This window comes from Salmo trutta, chromosome 25 (genome assembly GCF_901001165.1).
Source record: "Salmo trutta chromosome 25, fSalTru1.1, whole genome shotgun sequence".
Taxonomy (NCBI): Eukaryota; Metazoa; Chordata; class Actinopteri; order Salmoniformes; family Salmonidae; genus Salmo; species Salmo trutta.
The window spans coordinates 22,536,034-22,556,500 of record NC_042981.1 but is presented as its reverse complement, the minus strand read 5'-3'; the positions used below and the strand labels follow the sequence as shown (position 1 = coordinate 22,556,500).

Here is a 20,467-nt window from a genome sequence, read left to right as displayed (position 1 = left end):
CCAATGAGAAGATGGCGCGTGGGTATATGCTTCTAAAAACCAATGAGAAGATGGCGCGTGGGTATATGCTTCTAAAAACCAATGAGAAGATGGCGCGTGGGTATATGCTTCTAAAAACCAATGAGAAGATGGTGCGTGGGTATATGCTTCTAAAAACCAATGAGAAGATGGCGCGTGGGTATATGCTTCTAAAAACCAATGAGAAGATGGCGCGTGGGTATATGCTTCTAAAAACCAATGAGAAGATGGCGCGTGGGTATATGCTTCTAAAAACCAATGAGAAGATGGCGCGTGGGTATATGCTTCTAAAAACCAATGAGAAGATGGCGCGTGGGTATATGCTTCTAAAAACCAATGAGAAGATGGCGCGTGGGTATATGCTTCTAAAAACCAATGAGAAGATGGTGTGTGGGTATATGCTTCTAAAAACCAATGAGAAGATGGTGCGTGGGTATATGCTTCTAAAAACCAATGAGAAGATGGTGCGTGGGTATATGCTTCTAAAAACCAATGAGGAGATGGGAGAGGCAGAACTTGCAGCGCGTTCTGCATCATAAATAGAATCAACTTTTATTTTAGCGCTTGGCAACGCACACGCTCGTTGGCAGTATGGGTGCAATGATTGAATAACATGTATGTGTACATTTATTTTGCAAAGCACGTGACGCGTCTGGTTTGGGCATGGTGTAAAATGACCTTATGTCTTTGGTTTAATAATTGAATGGTGCTGTGTGGCAAACTGTTTGTTTTTGTTATGAGGTACATCTTTGGCTCCAGTGAGTGAGGAACAACGGCTTGACTCACTTGACGTTCAGATGACGCTCACACAATGTCAGTAGGACATTCAAGTGACAGACGTACATCCATGTGAAAGTCGAGCTTGATAAGTGTAACTTACCTTATTGTCATTAAGTTTATCTTCTAGTCCTACCAGGAATAATGTAGATCCCTGTACGGAGATCTGAAATGTAGCCTCCATTTTATGTTACAGGGCAAATTTTCAATCTAACCAAAACACAGGTGAAATCAGTTCTGTTCAGATGGATAGTCTGAAGTCTGATAAGCTCCTTTTGTATGCAATTCAAGTGTCCAATCAAAAGAGAGATCATGTCAATGTTTCAGTCTGTGGTTGGACAGAGGAGCTGTCACTCAGAGGTTCAAGCCAGTAGAAACTCTTCTCAGAAACCTTGAGAAGGTAATAAACAGAAAGTGACCTTCAGGTGCCTACTATTTGCATTGATACCGAGATACATCCTTTCTTTTTGATTTATATATTTTTTTATCCAATACATTTTTCATTACCATTTTTTTTTATATGTAGTAGTGTTAACGTAGATCCCGGAATCCAGCAGGTGGCCAAATATCTCTTTAATGTCACTAAGTTATTCTGTCTGCTTCACTCTTAGTGGCTAAGCTAGTATGAACAGTGCATGTTGAAATCCAAGGGCATTTTCCCACTAGTAAAGGGCTTCAGGTCAGAGTTACTCAGCTTTAGATGCTTTTTCCACGAACAATATGCAAAACTAAACAATCTCAGTATATCTTTTTTAATGGCTCGCAAAAAGAAACATGATACCTGAATCACTTTGCATCCCATGTGGTCATTTTAAATGTGAATGTGTCTCTCTTGGGGGTTATTGCAGTGTTCCCAACAGACCTCTGAAATCCTGAAGCTTCAATCAGATCAGATGGTCTGGCGCTTTCACCTTTCAGATAATGTCCACAGAATGAGAGGTACCATCATCTAGGAATGTCTGCATTGCCTGGGTCGACTGAATGAACGAACCCTTTTTCAATAAGACTGTTTAAAACTTTGTTAGTTTGATTTTGAAAGGATTTCTGCTGGAAAAGTGACTGTCCCTAGAGCTGGGCAATAACCCACCATGCCTGAAATGGATTCAAACTGCCATCTGAAACGCTATTTCCTTTTTATTAAAAAAAAATGTTTTATGTACAATGGCTTCTTTTATTCTGTATTCTTCTCCCATCTGCTGCTTCTAAAGTTGTTCTGTCATGTCCCAAGGATGATATCTGAGAGGAAGTACTGACGTCTGGACCGTCTGGTCTGTCTGAATGAAAAGTGCTTAAATGTGTGGGAGTGAGGTCTGGGACGAGGCTGAGGCAGGAAGATATTCTCCAAATATTAAATGGGAAAGATTCGCTAGTTTCCATCTCCCGGTTTTGATGGAGCACAATACTGCTATTTGTTTCCTTTGAACCGTACATCAAATTCTTTCCTCGGCCCCACACATACTTTCCACCCACACCACAATAGCTGATTCATAGTTAATGAATAGAGCTTTGTGTGATTGAAGATGTGGACCTAACACTTTTTATGTATCTAATGTGGTACTGTAGTAGAATCCAAATGCAGTTAAGAAATATCTATAAAGCAGAGATAGGATTAGTTAAGTGAATGCAACAACAAAAAACTGCAATTCCCATTGTTCTAGGTTTGTCCACAAGATGGCATACCTCCCCATGTAGTAACACAATGGCCCCATTGACCAATCTGGTCATCACAGACCTCTCCAAGTCTATTTCCTCTCTCCATTAACAATGAGGCAATTAGCATGAGACAGTTACTCAGTTACTAGTTACTACTGATCAGCCCTGCCATGGCCCTTATGTCTGAGCTATAAGAAAGGATTTATAGGGTGATGTACTTGAGTTGCCCTTCTCTTAGTTTGTGCAGTACTAACTCCTAGTTAAATCACACACAAATACTTTGGCAGTGAATTGTAAACTACTGTGTGTACACCATGCTATAACGCTGTAATATACTTTCTAACTGTATGCTTATATGTCCATGTCTAGGATGGTTTTCCGTAACAGTGATTGTAGGCTATATGTCATTTGATTTGTACAAAGTAACATTTCTATTGGACAGTGCCATATCCACTTGATTACAGATGCTGTTGTGAACTTCATTAGAAGACACAGTACACGTTCCTCATCAGTAATTAACTGTCTGGAATTGATTGAGACTATTTTAGTGACACCACTGGTGTTGTGTGAAAGCCAGACATTATACAGCGAAACCAGACCAGGGCCCTCCACAGCAAGCTCCACTCCACCTAAGTGTACCGTCTCTCTCCTCTCCTCTGCAACACCAGTCCCAGCTCCACTCTCCTGCGCTCCCTGCATCTGACTCAAATGTTTACCCGGCAATTAAAACAGCCTTTATAAGGCAATGGGTCGGCTGCCAGACTCTAACGAGGGGGTCAGAGCAGCAGGAGAGAAAGGTTATACATTGTTTCAATGCAGACCATAGTCTGAGGCCCAAACTCCTTAGCTGGAGCTGGAGAGCTGACACTAGTGAGAGCAGAACACTGGAGGAGAGACAGAAACCCTGATGATTCATGCCTTACCGCCAACCACTTGGAGCAGGAGAGCGTGCTGCTGTACAGAAGAGCAGATGCAATGGAAAAAAATGGACAGCAGCTCAATCTTTGCCAAACTAGCCATTTGTGTTGCTATGGCTTTGAATGCACATCAACAAAGCCAAACAAATGAGTAGTTTGGCTAAATATATAATTCTCTAGAGTGGTGGAGGCAGTGTGTGGATAGAAAAATCTGTACAATTCCACACATTGATGTGTATTTTATTTAGTTTACAATGACTAATAACTACTATCCATGAACACTCAACGGGGTATTCTTTCAAAGCTGAGGTTGTGGATCCATCAAAGGGGTTTGATTATTTTTCACTTCAGTCAGCCACAACTCACAGCCAAACTGTTGATCTGTCAAAGTGTAGGCCTACAATCGACTCCTGATGTTGGCATTTTAATGATGTACCAGAAATGAAAATAAAGGGAGAGAGATTCTCTTGTTATTTTATTTAGCTCAAGAAAAAGAATGAACAGAAAGAATGTGTGGGTCTGATAAGAGGGTAGGACACAGTTTAAGGAAAACGAGTGCAATGCCTGTTATGTTAAACCTTTTACGTGTTTCATCAATAGGAGTGATCAGCACCTATATCCAAATCATATTTATGGCTGCACACTGGACATGTTGTAACATCTTTACCAGTGAGAGCTAATAGTGAAACGTATTTAAGACTAGTGAGCTCAGTCGCTGGATTTGATATACTGTAGATGGGGGCTTTAGTCGGTGTGTTCTAAATTAGTAATTGTGTGTAATTCCCTCGGCGGGGACCCCATAGCGGTCCCCGGATGTGCCACCGCAAACGCCATACTATTTCCATAAAAGGCATGCAGCAGCGGTTCTATGCGCTTGTTATTCGCTACCAAACTGTTGAATTTTCCACAGTGGGTCAGTTATGAATGAAAGCATGGAATAAAACACGACATACAAAAGCATAGTTTTAACTTTTCCAATGTATGTCTAAATAAGAGTGCGTGGTTGGGGACATCATTGAAACTCTAAACCTAGGGGCTAGAAAAGATCTGCGAGATTATAAAAAATGACATTGTATGTAATTTCCCGCGTCACACAAGTCCCTTTCCAATGAAAAATAAAATAAGTATGGAAGGAGCAGGGTGATGACGGGGCGGGTAACGTTGGGAGAGGGGAACTGCTGAACCGTTTGAAAGGAAAAGTCGATTGGAGCTGGAGCAGTGAGTGACGTTATCTGGTGGAAAGAGGGAGGGAGAAAGAGAGACGGCTGGACTCCATTAGCTGAAGCCAGGAGGCACTTTGGGATACTTCAATTGGACGAGTTCTTTGGGATATTCTCTTTGAAAAGACCCAGGTAGCCTACATTATTTAGAAAATCTGGTTGACTATCGAAACATCGGAAGTTTAAGTGTGTTTTTGGATTTGGTTGGTGTATTTGAGAAGGTGAGTGGACACAACCGATATAATTTACGTCCTCAAAGCTCAATAAATATAGTTATTTTTGCGCACTCTGCCGCTCGGGAATATGAAAACATAGATTTTTTTTGTACGCCAACTGCAGATTATAAGGCCTACTATATCTGGTAAATAATGTACGATTCGAACTCCCTTTTACTCGTTCAAACGTATTAGTTTTTGTCATGTATGGACATATTTCAGTGAGTTACACTGGTTGACCAGATTGTGTGCTCTCATGAGTTCTTGTATGGGGCTGCTTACGTAATCAACTTCATATTTGTCAGGACGTCTTTACCGTTAGAAAAAGCAGGTGAACACAAAGACGGGAGAATATTTTTATTGAAGTTCAGCTTGCCATAATTTAGGCCGGGTACCCTTTGTTCTTTTTTTGGTTATCGATTAATTGCGACCTTCACATGTAGCCTTAAAGGGGCAATCTGCAGTTGTTATATCAATTGTTTTTGGTATGTACCCATTGATAATGTAATGCCTCATGACCTTAGATCAACTGTCGTACTCAATCAGAACCCAAAATATACGTTTGACTGTTTCCAAATATTGAAGTAAAACAATGTAAACACATTCTATAGCCTCAAAACATTGTTCAAACTATAATGTTGATATCATGGATGGTCAGTCCTTGCATCTCTAGTTATGTCTGAATTTGAGTGGTTACATTTCTCCAACCCCATCCCTCAACCACATTTTTTTTTGTCGAATCTGGGGCGGGGATGATTTCGCGTTGTTTCAATTGCTGATTGCCGCTTTAAGACTTATTCATGACTCCAATTACATTGAGCCATTGGATGTCCCTTCAGCCTTGTGAGGCAAATGCCCCGACGCTTGCCCAAATGCTCTGTCCAAACGCAAATATGCCTCACATGCAATACAGCTTTGGAAACATTTGGAACTTAACTTGCATATCATTTTTCATATACAACAGATACACTTACTGTCACAGTTCAGGAAAGTTACAACCGCCTGTATTTGGATAAACATGCCATCCAACCGCAAATGTGGATGGAATGGTCCAACGGAAATGCGAGCGCAAGGTGAGAGAATGTCATAGCTGAGGTAGTGAGTGAAAGCAGCCGGGTGCGACTGCTAAATTGCGCACAGTAGGTGTTTTTTTATTTATTTGAAAGATTCTTTGTTGCCTAATTGAAAGTTAAGTTCCAAATGTTTCCAAAACCGTATCGCTACCGCGGGTTAATAACGTTTCTAAACGTTAAAACAACGTCGGGATTGTAGTTCACATGGAGCCAGCTATCCTCCATACCATCAGCTGAGAACCAAAGACAAGGACCGGCTGTGAGCCATCTTGTGCCCCTTGTGTTCTCAAGAGCTAATGAAGCCTTGGCTAGAGCCAAAGCACGCTTCAAATGGCCTATAAGAAAATTTACATTTTATGATTCAAGAAACAGAAACTGTTGAAGTTATGGACAATCACAACATTTGATCAAAACACTTAGATCGGCTATGGTGGTCTGTGTCCTGTGCTTCCTCAAGTCACTTTCAGTCTGCATATGACAAACTTCACAAGTGTATGGCAAGCACAATTTTGATACTTCCATTCAACTGGTAAAAAAAAGATGTATTTATTCTTGGGCAGTTTTTCCTAATTGTGTGATTTGTGTAAGGATGGCGCTGGACGGTATACGGATGCCCGATGGCTGCTATGCGGACGGGACGTGGGAACTGAAGATGCACGTGACAGACCTCCACAGGGACGTGTCTTTGAGGGTCACCGGCGAGATCCACATTGGTGGGGTCATGCTCAAACTCGTGGAGAAACTCGGTAAGAGATGTTCAATGGTGTTGCACTCTTTATGTCCAGCTTCTTCTGGAAGAAATGTGCTTATGTCCTGTTTTTATTCCCCATCTTATTCAAAGTATTGGAATAGAAACATTTGCATATTGATTTGTCAATGTTTTATTTTGTATTTTCTGTTGATTTGTGCTTCTATTCAGATGGCCAATTTCTACATTTGTTTTCCTTATGTGGTTGACCAAGGGGGAGGAAGGCCATAGTCGGTCACGAGGCAATGTTCTTTGGCCCCTGTCCCCTCTGCCTCCCATCTGCAGCTGGATTATGTCTGCCAGTTATCTAGTCATATTTGTGAGACAGTAAATTATTTTCTTTGCAACGTTGTTGCTCAACTGACAACTGGAATGTGACTTCATCTAAACACCATGAACAGATAATAGCAACTTGTGAGCGACGTATACTAAACATACAGGCTACTCTGTTGGCTTAAATGGGAATTCAGAATCTATCTGGCCTGTAATGTTTTATCATATGGATATACTGTAACTTCTCACATTCTATCACATGATTAGCAACATCCAATGGAATTATGCTGCCATTTTCCAAGTTTCTGAGTGAGAGATTGGACAGAGTGGGAATGAACTCTGTTTCAGCATGCTGAACACTGGGTTGTTTCATGGTGAAAAACGTCATGATGGCAGTGCAGTTTGGGACTTGACAGTGTCTTAGGCGTGCGAATACCCAACATTTCTCCATTGCACAAGATTTTCTTCCCTGGTCTGCACATTTCCCTTTTTTAGCCCTTCTGTTAAAGCTCAGTATAATTGTGGCCTTTGTTCTCTGTGGTCGTTTGTGCTGCATCTAAACCATGCTCACATGCTGCACTGCTGCTGCACTGCTGCTGCTGCACCATGTGGGGAAACATTAGTGAGGCTCTTTTTACTGACTCAAATGTTTTTGTCTCGATCAGTCAAAAGAACAAATCTTTTGACTCCATTCATTCATTGGAGTTAGTTTGCCCAGAGTACGCAAGACCCCCTACCGGTGAACGATGAACTGAAAACTCAAGAGTCATGATTTTACAAGCCTCTCGTTCACCATAAGGGGCTTATTGGAGCTGTCATTTGTGAATGAGACTTGTAAAAGGGTGCTTTAAACAATGTACGTGTGTTGATTGCTAGGCATACAAATAAGATGATTTCTTGATGCATTTCAAAGAAGGTTTAGTTGTGGCCGTATCCGGACTATATTGTGAATGACTCTTGGCGGAATGCTTGACTGCTGTGAGGGTGATAAGCACTATCGTTTGCGAACTGCAGCACCCCAATGGTTCGAGTTTGTTGAGCAAAGGCTGTGTGTATGTTTTGGTTTTACAAAGCTGTGTCCCTCATAACATCCAATAATCTGATCATTACATTTGTTCCTACTCCATGAGATCAATTATCAGTTCTAAATATGTATTTTCCTTCTCTGTGCTGCATGATCCGTTTTCCTGCGCGCATATATGACGGGCAATTGTTGGTCGGAGCAAGTCTAAGGAGCCGCTGAGCCGGAGGAGTGCGTATTAATCCTGCTGTCACTCAGAAAAACTAATCTTGACTCTCGAGTCAGTAAAAAGAGTCGTTCAAAAAGGATGAATCGTTTGCAAACTGCACATCACCAGAAGGGGTGTGTGTGTGGATGTATGAAGCTGTAAGTTCCCCCTGTGAAGGCTTCCCTTCTGTTACACCGAGTATTTAATTAATTTACTGCTCTTGTTATTGGTCAATAGTTTGTATTTATGATACTATTCTGATTCCGTGAATCATGTTGTGCTTGGTCCTGGCTACCTTTTGGTTTTGTGAGTTATCTCCAGTGGATTCAAGCTGTGTGTGTGTGTGGTTTGATGTCCATGGTTTAGAATAATTTGGTTCAGCTGACCGTGACTGTCAGTTGTTCTTGTCACACTGAAACGAACACTGATTATACTAAACATTAGGAACACCTACCTAATATGGAGTTACATCCCCCTCCCACCTTGGATTCTACAAGGTGTTGAAAGCCGTCCATAGGGATTCTGGCCCATGTTGACACCAATGCTTCCTAAAGTTGTCTGGATGTCCTTTGGGTGGTGGACCATTCTTGATATGCACAGGAAACTGTTGCGTGTGGAAAAATCCAGCAGCGTTGCAGTTCTTGACACAAACCGGTGAACCCGGCACCTACTACCATACCCCGTTCAAATGCACCATTTTTTCCCCTTGCCTATTCACCGTCTGAATGATACACAATACATGTCTCAAGGCTTAAAAAAAACGTTAAACTGTTTCCTCCCCTTCATCTACACTGATTTTGAAGTAGATTTAACAAGTGATCTCAATAAGGGATCACATATTTCACTTAGTCTGCCATGGAAAGAGGTGTCCTTAATGTTTTGTACATGTTTTTCCCTAACTTTACCATATCACCAACCTTTTTTCCTCCTCTTCTTAATATCTGAACGTTTTTTTATTTCACTTTTATTTCACCACGTAGGCTAGTTTAGAACAAGTTCTCATTTACAACTGCGACCTGGCCAAGATAAAGCAAAGCAGTTTGACACATACAACAACACAGAGTTACACATGGAATAAACAAACATACAGTAGGAAAAGTCTATATACAGTGTGCGCAAATGAGGTAAGGCAATAAATAGGCCATGGTGGCGAAGTAATTACAATATACCAATTAAACACTGGAGTGATAGATGTGCAGAAGATGAATGTGCAAGTAGAGATACTGGGGTGCAAAGGAGCAAGATGAATAAATACAGTATGGGGATGAGGTAGTTGGATGGGCTATTTACAGATGGTATCTGTAAATTCCAAACTCCCAGTTATCCAATTGTTTGTAATAAATGTGAAGGAAAAGCTTACCCACGTGTGGTGAACTAGATTATCATTTCAGCACAGCTTTGATTGCTTTATCAAGACGAGTCCCCACGCTTGTCTCAAAGCAATCTGTGTTTCACTATTTGTTTGGATATTGGTTAGGCTACAATTAAGCTGTGGAAATGTTAGCTCAGTTGAGGTGAGTTCTGCTCTTGATCATCTTGTCTAGTTGGCTCATTTATTACGTTTTGCCAGCATGTTTTATAGCTTAACAAGTGTATTTTGCTCTTCACTCGCAGTCTCTTAGTATCCATGGCCTACTCCCTACCAAAAGCCTGCGACTTCACTTTTTCATATATATATATAAAAAAAAAAAAAAAAAATGTAACCTGTGTTTAATTAGGCAAGTCAGTTAAGAACAAATTCTTATTTACAGTGAGGGCCTCCAGTGGCCAAACCTGGACGTCGCCAATTGTGCGCAACCCTATGGGACTCCCAATCACGGATGGTTGTGATACAACCTGGATTCGAACCAGGGTGTCTATAGTGACGCCTCTAGCGCTAAGATGCAGTGCCACTCGGGAGCCCCACTTACTTGTCTCAATCAATGGGATTTTGTTTCACTGACTCTCCGTATGTATAGGCTATTTGGTTCATTGGTTTCTGTCTGGGAAAATAAGTGGAGGTGGCATAGCTCATCTATTCGTTTGCTCATCTCACTGATCAGGAACATTTAGCATGCAATAATGTAGCCTAAATCAAGTGTAGATCTATTTATTTTGATTGATCGCATATAGACCACCACACAAGCCCGCGAAGGTTGTGAAATATGAGCATGAGTCGCAAGCTTTTGAAAATAGGATTGTTACAATTTTCTCTGGGTATCATGATGAAGACACTCTCAATGTAAGACCCTATGCCTGCTCCCTAACATAGTGGGGTGAGGGTAGTACAGGGATGAAACGTGGATGAAAAAACAATGGGCTTGGGCTCTGTTTCAAAATATCTATTTAAAAAAATATATTGTTTTTACATGTTCCCATGATGCAAGTTGTGTGGGAAATATGTGTATTTTGTTATTCTCACTACAAAATATGTGTTGATTGGGGTAGGTGTGTCTTGTCTGTTTTAATTAACTATTGATTTTATTCATTTGGACGTAACATAATGAAACAAAATATGGTATTGTTTTGAAAATACATTTTTAGTCTTATGTTTCTTAGGACCTGCCGAAACACATTAATAATGGATTTCTTTTTGATGGTGTATATTCAATAGATTTATTAAAATATACGCCCACCCACATCTGCACACCCCTACTACCACTCGCCACCGGTATGCACACAAGGTATAAAAAGCATATGCAGGCAAGAATGTGGTTAAAAAATGGGCCTGTTTGTAATGGGGTCATATATAAACATTTTAAATGTTTTAAAGACATATCGTAAATCCTATGTGAAAGCAATAAAAGCAACACTGTGGCGTGGTTGTGTGTTTGTCTGCATGTGAGGAGACCCATCTGAGAGGAGCAACAGCCACATCTGCTGATTGTCCAAATAATTGTTAATCACCAGTGGCTTCAGTATCTCCTCTTGATAGCAGTAAAATACACCGTGAACTGTAGAAGCACTGCAGCTGAGCTAACTGACTTATCCCTCCAGTCACACATACTTCTTAAGCCATCTCTTTCTGTAGTGTTTGTTTCAATTACCCCTCTAAGGAAGGCCTTAAAAATTGTCAGACTCCAGCCACCGTAGTCATAGACTGTTCTCTCTGCTACCACACGGCAAGCGGTACCGGAGCGCCAAGTCTAGGTCCAAAAGGCTTCTAAACAGCTTCTACCCCCAGCCTATAAGACTCCTGATCATCTAATCAAATGGCTACCCAAACTATTTGCATTGCCCCCCCCCCCCCCCCTTTACGCTGCTGCTACTCTGTTATTATCTATGCATAGTCATTTTAATAACTCTACCTACATATTAACTCGACTAACCGGTGTCCCCGCACATTGACTCTGTACCGGTACCCCCTGTATATTGTTATTTTACTGCTGCTCTTTAATTGTTTTTTATTTTTCTTAACTGCGTTGTTGGTTAGGACTTGTAAGTAAGCATTTCACTACAAGTCTACACCTGTTGTATTCGGTGCATGTGACAAATACAATTTGATTTTAAATGATTGGCAAGTTAAAAAGTTCAAGTAGCTGCTATGGTTATCCTCAAACTGCCCCCATAGTTGACATGTTGGTGTTTGGGTGCACCTTAGATGTCATGGGAACATTCAAATAGGTCTAGTCAGGTTGTTTTCCATTGTAATCATTAACCCAGTCTCCCTGCAGACTTGACACATGGCTACTCTTTTGGCCTGGTTCAAATACTGTACATATGACCAGCAGTGGTATAGCCGGTAGTGGTAATGAGATGATGACGTAATGATCAAGTATTATCCACATTTAGTGTAAATCAACAACTTACACTGGATAGAGTGGGACCATGGGAGCCTCACATGATGAAACTGTTATGGACAAACCCCTCTCGTGTGACACTGGTGTATTGTGGGAAAAGACACCACCTCTGTGTGTGTGTGTGTGCTTTCTCCCAGCTGTACGTGACCTCTTTTCATGCCTCCTGGTCCACCCACCTCACTGGTGACATCGTTGAATAGTTGAGTACAGACTGAACTGCATTCAAGTGCTTTGGCCACATGTAGGCATATGGACTCTGATTGTTTGAATGATAGTCAGATGGTTGTCTTGGTGTAGGGAGGTTAATTTAGAGGGCATCCTTTTGAAGGTAGTCTGTCAACACACACACGCAAATGCCACGTACTTATGGCACACAGACACACAGGGTGTCCTGTCCCAGTCTCTCTCAAAATCCCTTGTGATTCTGTTCATGTCTAAGGGTGCAGTCCGTGGCATGCGTTGCACTGCATTGTCACACATTCTGAGTTCCTCATGGTGGTTTCACAGCTACTGTTTACAGCCCACATTCAAAACAACCCTTTACTAGCACAGTTCTTTTGTTGTGTATGGTGGGTGGGGGCATGTGTTAACATGCATCATGTATGTGTTCTGTCTTCCCTCAGTCCTCTCCATCCCCTTCTATAAGCAGTGACTAACCCCTTTACATCAGAGGCTCAGATGGGGAGCTAGTAACTACAGTACAGCAGAATGGATTCAACTGTGAAATGCCAGGAAAGCACTTTGCCATTGATTAGTCTTCATTCCCCCCTGATCTGAGGAGTACGGTATTTCAGGCTGTATGATGAAGAACCCTCCCCTCTGATTGCCCCCTCACTCACTACTTCACTTGTTTGTGTCTGCTAAATTTGGACATTATTACTTTGTTCTTATCTAAAGTGCTTCCTTTTGAAAGCGTTTCTGTTGGAATCGAAGAAGGGGAAACCAACATCTGACTAAACAACATTAGCTGTGGACTTTATTTGACGAAGATGGAATAATTGTCACACTGTACTGTATCAACCATTGTAGGACGTCTAGTTTATCTGTAAAACTTCTGAGACTTTGACTCACTATCAACTTTGGGTTCATCATCAAATATGGTTAAAATGGTCTAACTTGATTTCACACTCAAACATGAGATTTTGCTGCTGCGTTGATAGTTACCATTGTCGTCATCTTCATCTTACTCAATTTCACACAGTAAACCATGATCATTTGCCACCTCGTGAGCAGTTTCCATTGCTGGGCATCACCTCCATCTAATCCGAGGGGTTTCAGTAGCCTTTGTCATCCTAACAAATCCTAGTGAAGTATTAACGGTGCCTAGATTGTTTTTTTTAAATACACCGTACCAGTCAAAAGTTTGGACACACTTACTCATTACAGGGTTTTGCTTTATTTTTTACTATTTTCTACATTGTAAAATAATAGGGAAGACATCAAAACTATGGAATCACGTAGTAACCAAAAAAGGGGTAAACAAATCAAAATATATTTTAGATTTGATATTCTTCAAAGTAGCCACCCTTTCCCTTGTCAGCTTTGCACAGCCTTGGCATTCTCTCAACCAGCTTCATGAGGTAGTCACCAGGAATGCATTTCACTTAACAGGTGTGCCTTGTTAAATTCATTTCTGGAATTTCTTTCCTTCTTGATGCGTTTGAGCCAATCAGTTGTGTTGTGACAAGGTAGGGGTGGTATACAGAAGATAGCCCTATTTGGTAAAAGACCAAGTCCATATTATGGCAAGAACAGCTCAAATAAGCAAAGATAAACGACAGTCCATCATTACTTAAAGACATGAAGGTCAGTCAATATAGAACATTTCAAGAACTCTGAAAGTTTCTCAAGTGTAGTCGCAAAAACCATCAAGCGCTATGAGGAAACTGGCTCTCATGAGGACCACCACAGGAAAGGAAGATGCAGAGGATAAGTTCATTAGAGTTACCAGCCTCAGAAATTGCAGCCCAAATAAATGCTTCAGAGTTCAAGTAACAGACACATCTCAACATTAACTGTTCAGAGGAGACTGAGTGATTTATTTATAAAAAATAAATAATTTTATTAAAAAATAAATACATTTGGGGTTTCAACCGCCGCATTCTGCAGCCATACACCATCCCATCTGGTTTGCGCTTAGAGGGACTATCATTTGTTTTTCAACAGGACAATGACCCAAAACACCTCCAGGCTGTGTAAGGGCTATTTGACCAAGAAGGGGAGTGCTGCATCAGATGACCTGGCCTCCACAATCACCCAACCTCAACATCTCAATTGATGGTTTGGGATGAGTCGGATCGCAGAGTGACGGAAAAGCAGCCAATAATTGCTCAGCATATGTGGGAACTCCTTTAAGACTGTTGGAAAAGAATTCCAGGTGAAGCTGGTTGAGGGAATGCCAAGAGTGTGCAAAGCTGTCATGCAAAGGGTGGCTACTTTGAAGAATCTAAAGTATCTTTTAATCTGTTTAACACTTTTTGGTTACTATGTGATTCCATATGTGGTGTTTCATAGTTTTGAAACACCACACATAGTTTTACAATGTAGAAAATTAGTAAAAATCAAGAAAAGCCCTTGAATGAGTAGGTGTTCTAAAACTTTTGACCGGTAGTGTACGTTGGTAGTGATTGCCCAGTCCCTTTCATTGCATATGAGGTGGTAATAACATGATTATTGTCCAACAAACACTTTGGTTTCTTTGGGTTTTGTTGAAGTGAGCACCATGAAGCACTAACTGTTGGTTAAAAATGTTGAATTCTTTGACATGAGTACAAGAAAATACCCATATTATCAACATTTTTAAACAGTGCCAAGATCTGTCCTGGCCTTTTACACAGGCCTTTACACAGTGTCCATGACGGGACAGGACAGCCACTGGCCTTGTGGTCTTATTGTTAGCCAATATAGTGGAGGCCTGCCTGGCTGGCAGTTGGCCCAACTTTTACTAGCGCTCAATGCTAATGCAATCCCTGGAATCCTGATGCGCTAACACAGACGTCATTGAATTGAGTGAGGCACATTTTGTACAGACACACACACACACACACACACACCGGTATGACCTGCCCCTTCCTGTGAACATGGGGATGCAAACACTCCGGCAAACTTTTGTTCTGCGCAATCTTTTTTCTAAGAATGCATTGTAATGTTGCACCATCCTGGAAAAAGTCCCTGTTTTCTGTATCAGGGCTCCGAGAAAAGGCTTTGTGAGAAAAGCCAAACATCTGACTTCAGGGAGTAGAGGAGTTACTTTGTTAGTATACAGTACCGCTACCCTGAGGGAGGGGGAGAGCATAGAGGAAAATCAAAACACTTATGTAAAAGGTGTGTTTGAGTAAAGTAACGTTGCCCCTCCAACCTGGGTGGGTGTAGAACTTTCCCACTGGGAGTCAAAGGGGCTTTGACTCTGAATAGTAGACCCAATCAGTGTTGTGTAGCCCCTGCTTAGCTTCATCCTGACAGCTGTGTAGAGGAGGAAGGTTCAGCTGCCCTTAAATGCTGGTTTCCCATCCTAATGGTTGTGGTTCTGAATCGAGGGTAAGCTGATCCTAGATCTGTGTTGTAAGGGATGGAGAAGTGGCGGGGGGCTGGCTGAGAGGAAGGGGGGGGTAGGCTTGGGGAGGAGGGGGATAGAGGGAGGTGGTTTTTGTGACGTGAGACGGCGCTAGAATTCCATAAAAGTCTTCTGTGGAGAATGAAATTATTTCCAGGGTTTGGCATGTTCTCTGGAAGCTGCAATGCCGTCATCCCAATACCTTCTGCTGCATGCTTCAGCTCTTTCCCCCGCTCTCTTTCGTTCACTCTGTTTCTTTCACTTTCGACCTACCCCCTTTTTTGGAAAATGTTTTTGCGTATGAGGAGCCTGTGCCCTGACAACTTTTTTTTCTATAGCGGTATTATTTATTGAGAACCCATGTCCCTTGAAATCGTTTTTGGGGTGTATATTTAGAAGCCATGTACGGTATTGTTTTAGTAGTTGCCCTCCTTTTTTATTCTTTTTTTACATATTTTTATAAATGGACACTACCGTTTTTATAGAAATGTACACTACCGTTCAAAACTTTGGGGTCACTTAAATGTCCTTGTTTTTGAAAGAAAAGCAAAACAAAATTGTCTATTTGAAGTAACATCAAATTAATCAGAAATACAGTGTAGACATTGTTAATGTTGTAAATGACTATTGTAGCTGGAAACGGCTGATTTAATGGGATATCTACGTAGGCATACAGAGTCCCATCTAATTGATCATTAGAAAACCCTTTTGCAATTATGTGAGCACAGCTGAAAACTGTTGACCTGATTACAAAAGCAATAAAACTGTCCTTCTTTTGACTTCCAAGTACTCCAATCAGAATGGCAGGTTTGAATGGTCCGATGTCGTGGTGGGGTTTTGGGTGGTGTCCCCGCTAACCGGCCTGTCCGTTGGTGGTAGTGACCAGAGGAAGATTGTCGGTGTTTGACAATGGAGATGGTCAGGGTTTGACAATGTATTAGGGGGTTTGTGAGGAAACGGACGCGGTTTAACGCAGGATGTGTGACTTCCTGTGAAAGTTTGTTCTTAACATCCCCTCATCTCTGCTCTCCTTGTTTAGGGGCTTTCTGAACGGATACTTCCCAGAATTTTCTCTGGTTTGTAATGAGGGTCTTTACTACCTACAAAGAGAGAATCTCCCTTCTATAGAATCAGGAAGTATTGCAAATCCCTCTCTGTTTGCTATACATGCTTTGTCATCTCACTTATCATGTTGCCATGACTCAGAAATGAGGTAACATGTAGAGATTTGAGTCGTGACTGTGAAGGACTCTTGTCCATTGGTCAGAACCCTCCACAACCATAGCTCCCTGCAGAGAGAGGGCCTCACCGGACCAGGCGATAGCCCCACTCTGCTTTGCTCTAATCTATCTTACAGGAAGTATTTAGGCTAAGTAACAGCCCTGCCCAGAGCTTCCTGTTACGTAGCAAGATCCTGCTGGGATTTAGCCTTCATACCCCCCCCCCAAATCGGAACACTACAAATTGTGATTACTACCCTAAATTGAGCGTACATTGCAATGCGGTTCCAAAAATTCCCTAAGATGTCTATCTAGTACTCGCAGTTCTATTCTCTCCCTCCCTCGTTAACTAATTGTTGGTTTTTGGACCCTTCTGTGTCCTTGCTTTATTTTTTAATTAATAATGTTTGGCATCTCAAACATGCAGCAGAAAGGCCTTTCCTGGCTCCACCTCTGGGAATCTGATTCTGTTTACGTTGTCCCACTCCTCTCTTAGTGCTGCCTGGTAGTCATGGGGGGAAAAATCGCTACAGTTACATTTTGGGATATTATTTTTGATGATATGCCGGTCTGACAATATTGCAATATTGTTTTAGCGCTAGTTGGCTGTACCTGCACCAAAAGCCCTTCATAGCTTGTTTTCAGCACTTTTATTCCACTGATTGATCAACAGTCTCATGGGTCTCTCTTGTCCCTCTGCAGCGGACATGTTTAGCAATATGTTTGAAATATCAAATTGCAATGAAATCACAGTATCGAAGCGCAATACATATCGTATCGGCACCTAAGTATCTTGATGTCCCTGGCAATCCCCACCGCTACTGCCTGGCTATCCTCACACCCAGGCAAGGAACTGTCTGCAGGCCACGTTGTCAGAGAAACACCAAGCACCTGCTGGTCAATGAAGTAAATCGATATGGCTTTTATCGTTTTGGTCCCTAAGCTACGTTAAATTCCAAAACCCTGTCACCTTTTAACTCTATCCTCATTTACTCACTTCTATACATCGGACAGCTGTTCTATTGCTTTCACCTCCTGTCAGACCTGGGAGTGAGTGAGGGTAGAAGAGGTAACAACTTTGGGATGATATGCAGCCCTGGTCTGTTTTCCCTCCCTTTCATACCATAGATGGCTTCTAAACTCCAACCTCTCTCTGGTCCCCAGTGTTGGTTAGTCACTCACTAAGAGCTGTAAGCCTATTCACTGTCCCTCTTATTTGGGTGAGGTGTGGTATGGCGCAATCACTGGAAAAAATGGTCTGTTTACCTGGGTAGCCAAACTAGCCATCCCACTCAGCTGTTCCCTTCTGTCAGAGAAACATTGTTACGCTAGCAACTCCTTAGCCTGTTAACATCAGGATACCTAGGGCCTATTGGAAATAGCTAGGCCTATAGTTATTATAATTTTTTTTCTGGGGTTTCATTGATACTTTTGCAAAGGTGGTTGATTTTATATATTTTTTCTTCTGATAAATCATAGTGTTAGTATATGGAGGGGGGACATTACATTAGGATGATGGGTTGTCAGTGAGTGTGGCAGATCTCTCCCATATCCATCTTCGGTGCCTTGGGGGGTTGGATGGCCTCTCTCTGTGCTCCATTGATCCTGGGCCAGGAGACTGGCTATAACGTGATTACAGGACTGGGGCCTGACTCTGAACCCAGCTGGGTAATTGTATAAAGCTGCGTCAGGGTGGAGCACCCCCATTGTTTTGCTTAGTTTGTATCCATTTATGTCATAATCCAAACAATCAGTCTCTGAGGAGGACTGGGCGAGCCTCTCGTTTGTTATCTAATAACCCCCACGGCAGAGCTCTCCGTCTCCCCTCACCTCTCTCTCTGAAACAGGCCTGACTCAGTGAATCCTGGCAGTGATGGTCCGTAGGTAAGGCCATTCCACTCCCCTTATGAACCTCCAGGGCTTTAGAAGTTGGACACACCACTCTCCTTTCCTCCTCTGTCTCGCTCTAGCTCTGAGCGTATCCTCCTGGGCTTTAAGGTATCAGGTAGCTCATGGGTCTTCTACCCTGATTCTCCCAGACCATAACACACAGTGCATCTTTGGGCGAGCCTGCGAGGAAAATCCTCCTGGATACTCCCGGCTACACTTCTAATCCACGAGCTGCAGCCAGGCTGAAGGCTGAGCGTGGGCTCTCTGCTTGCAGCTAGTGGCATCAGGAGCCTGCTCAACCATGTATAGTAGCCAGGGACTTTACCTGGAGAGTGTGTGTGTGTGTGTGTGTGTGTAATTCTGTTGAGCAAAAAAACAGCACCATTAGGTTTGTTGTGCCCTCCATCGGTTGAGACACATCATGCTCTTGAATACAGGGTGGGTGTCATTTCAGTCATAGAAATATAATTCATAGAATGGACCTATCCCTTGCAATGTATCTGGTACACCATTTGAAATTGTAACTTCCAATTACTACCACAAAGATGGCCGCCGGTCAACCCACTGTCAAATTTGAGTTTAAATGGTTGTCTATGGTTTCCTATTTAGGATTGACAGTATAATTTCAAACAACAGATATTCCCATTCAAGTCAACGTTCTCTGATGTCTGGATCTCCAACCATCTTTGTGCTACAATTTTTTTTTAAAGTTGAATTTACTATTTTTTGTATTCCCATTTTAGTACAATTATCTGCCTGAACATGACACCCACCCTGTATTCAAGAGCATGTTGTCTCAACCGATGGTGGGCACATCACAACCTCAGATTATGTAAAATGGGGCCTAAGGTACGACATATGTGAATATGAAAATAATTGTAAGAGTTTACACGTTTTAGATAATTGACGTTAAAGGTTAATTTATATAAATTATTGAATTTATGTTTTCAAGAAATTATAAAATAATATGCCAACCCTGTTTTTGTAAACTTTTCAAATTGGGTTAATCTCAACCGTTTCTTTCCCAGTGATGAAGACATGGATGTCTCAAGGTGTGGTGGGGTGTGCAAAAGGGGTCAATGGAGTAGTTTCATCTCTTGAATGTTTTGGCATTGTGGTCTAAAAAGTCACATTTTGTGTACTTCTACTATGAGAGAATAGGTATGGAAGGTTTTGTTCAAATCAAAGGCGTACTGTCAAAATGTGATTGACTTCAAATGGATTCACCTTATACCCTGCTACATCTTAGACTGTATGCAATGTTGTGTGGTGACAAATGTGAACAGTGTTGCTCAGTTTTATCAGAACTCTTCAGTCACTATCTACAGATCACTCCTAGTTTTTTACCAAAACAAGGTTGTCTGCTTGCCGGGCTCCAATCTTTTCACAAAAGCCTTTTCTGACGTGTTTGCACCATATCTCTGAATACATTATTCTGCACGCCCAGGCTATTGAACACAATGTATCACAGTATCATCTCGCACTGTGACACCATGTCGGGACATTTTATCTACATGCCACACAAACGTTGTCACCACATCTCCCTATCACTAGTGTTGGGTGACTTGCGTGACATGGAACTCATAGAACTATTGGCTATAAATGCTACAGTAAAGACTGTCTACGTACCATGTGTACAGTTAAGCTAATAGAACAACAATGCAAGACAGTTGTCTGGTGTCGCTCTCAGCTGGATAGTATGACCTAACCTGGTCCCTCCCCCTGCTACAGACATAGTCAGGGTATATTTAAACAAAGGGGGCCCATGGTAACGCAGGCAATGGTATTGAATGTTGCTCTATCACTTTACTTGAATCGATAATGCTGTTATGTTACACATTGCCACACTGGTACATTATGGTACTATTTGGCAAGTTCTACGTGACTCTCAAATAATGGCTG

At 41.8% G+C, this 20,467-nt stretch overlaps 1 protein-coding gene across 7 annotated transcripts in view; it reads left to right on the top strand.

The window, feature by feature from the left end:
- The first annotated feature begins 4,570 nt into the window (after positions 1-4,570).
- The window catches only part of LOC115162163 (fermitin family homolog 2), a 79,745-nt gene continuing 63,848 nt past the window's right edge, over positions 4,571-20,467 (top strand). For 3 of the 7 annotated variants that reach the window (XM_029713198.1, XM_029713200.1, XM_029713195.1), the window contains exons 1-2: positions 4,572-4,806; positions 6,462-6,619. In XM_029713198.1, the coding sequence (XP_029569058.1) occupies positions 6,463-6,619 (157 nt within the window). In that variant the 5' untranslated portion in view covers positions 4,572-4,806; position 6,462. Of the gene's footprint in view, positions 4,807-6,461; positions 6,620-20,467 lie in introns of all 7 variants that reach the window. The other 4 variants (XM_029713202.1, XM_029713201.1, XM_029713199.1 and 1 more) reach the window with 2 other exon arrangements.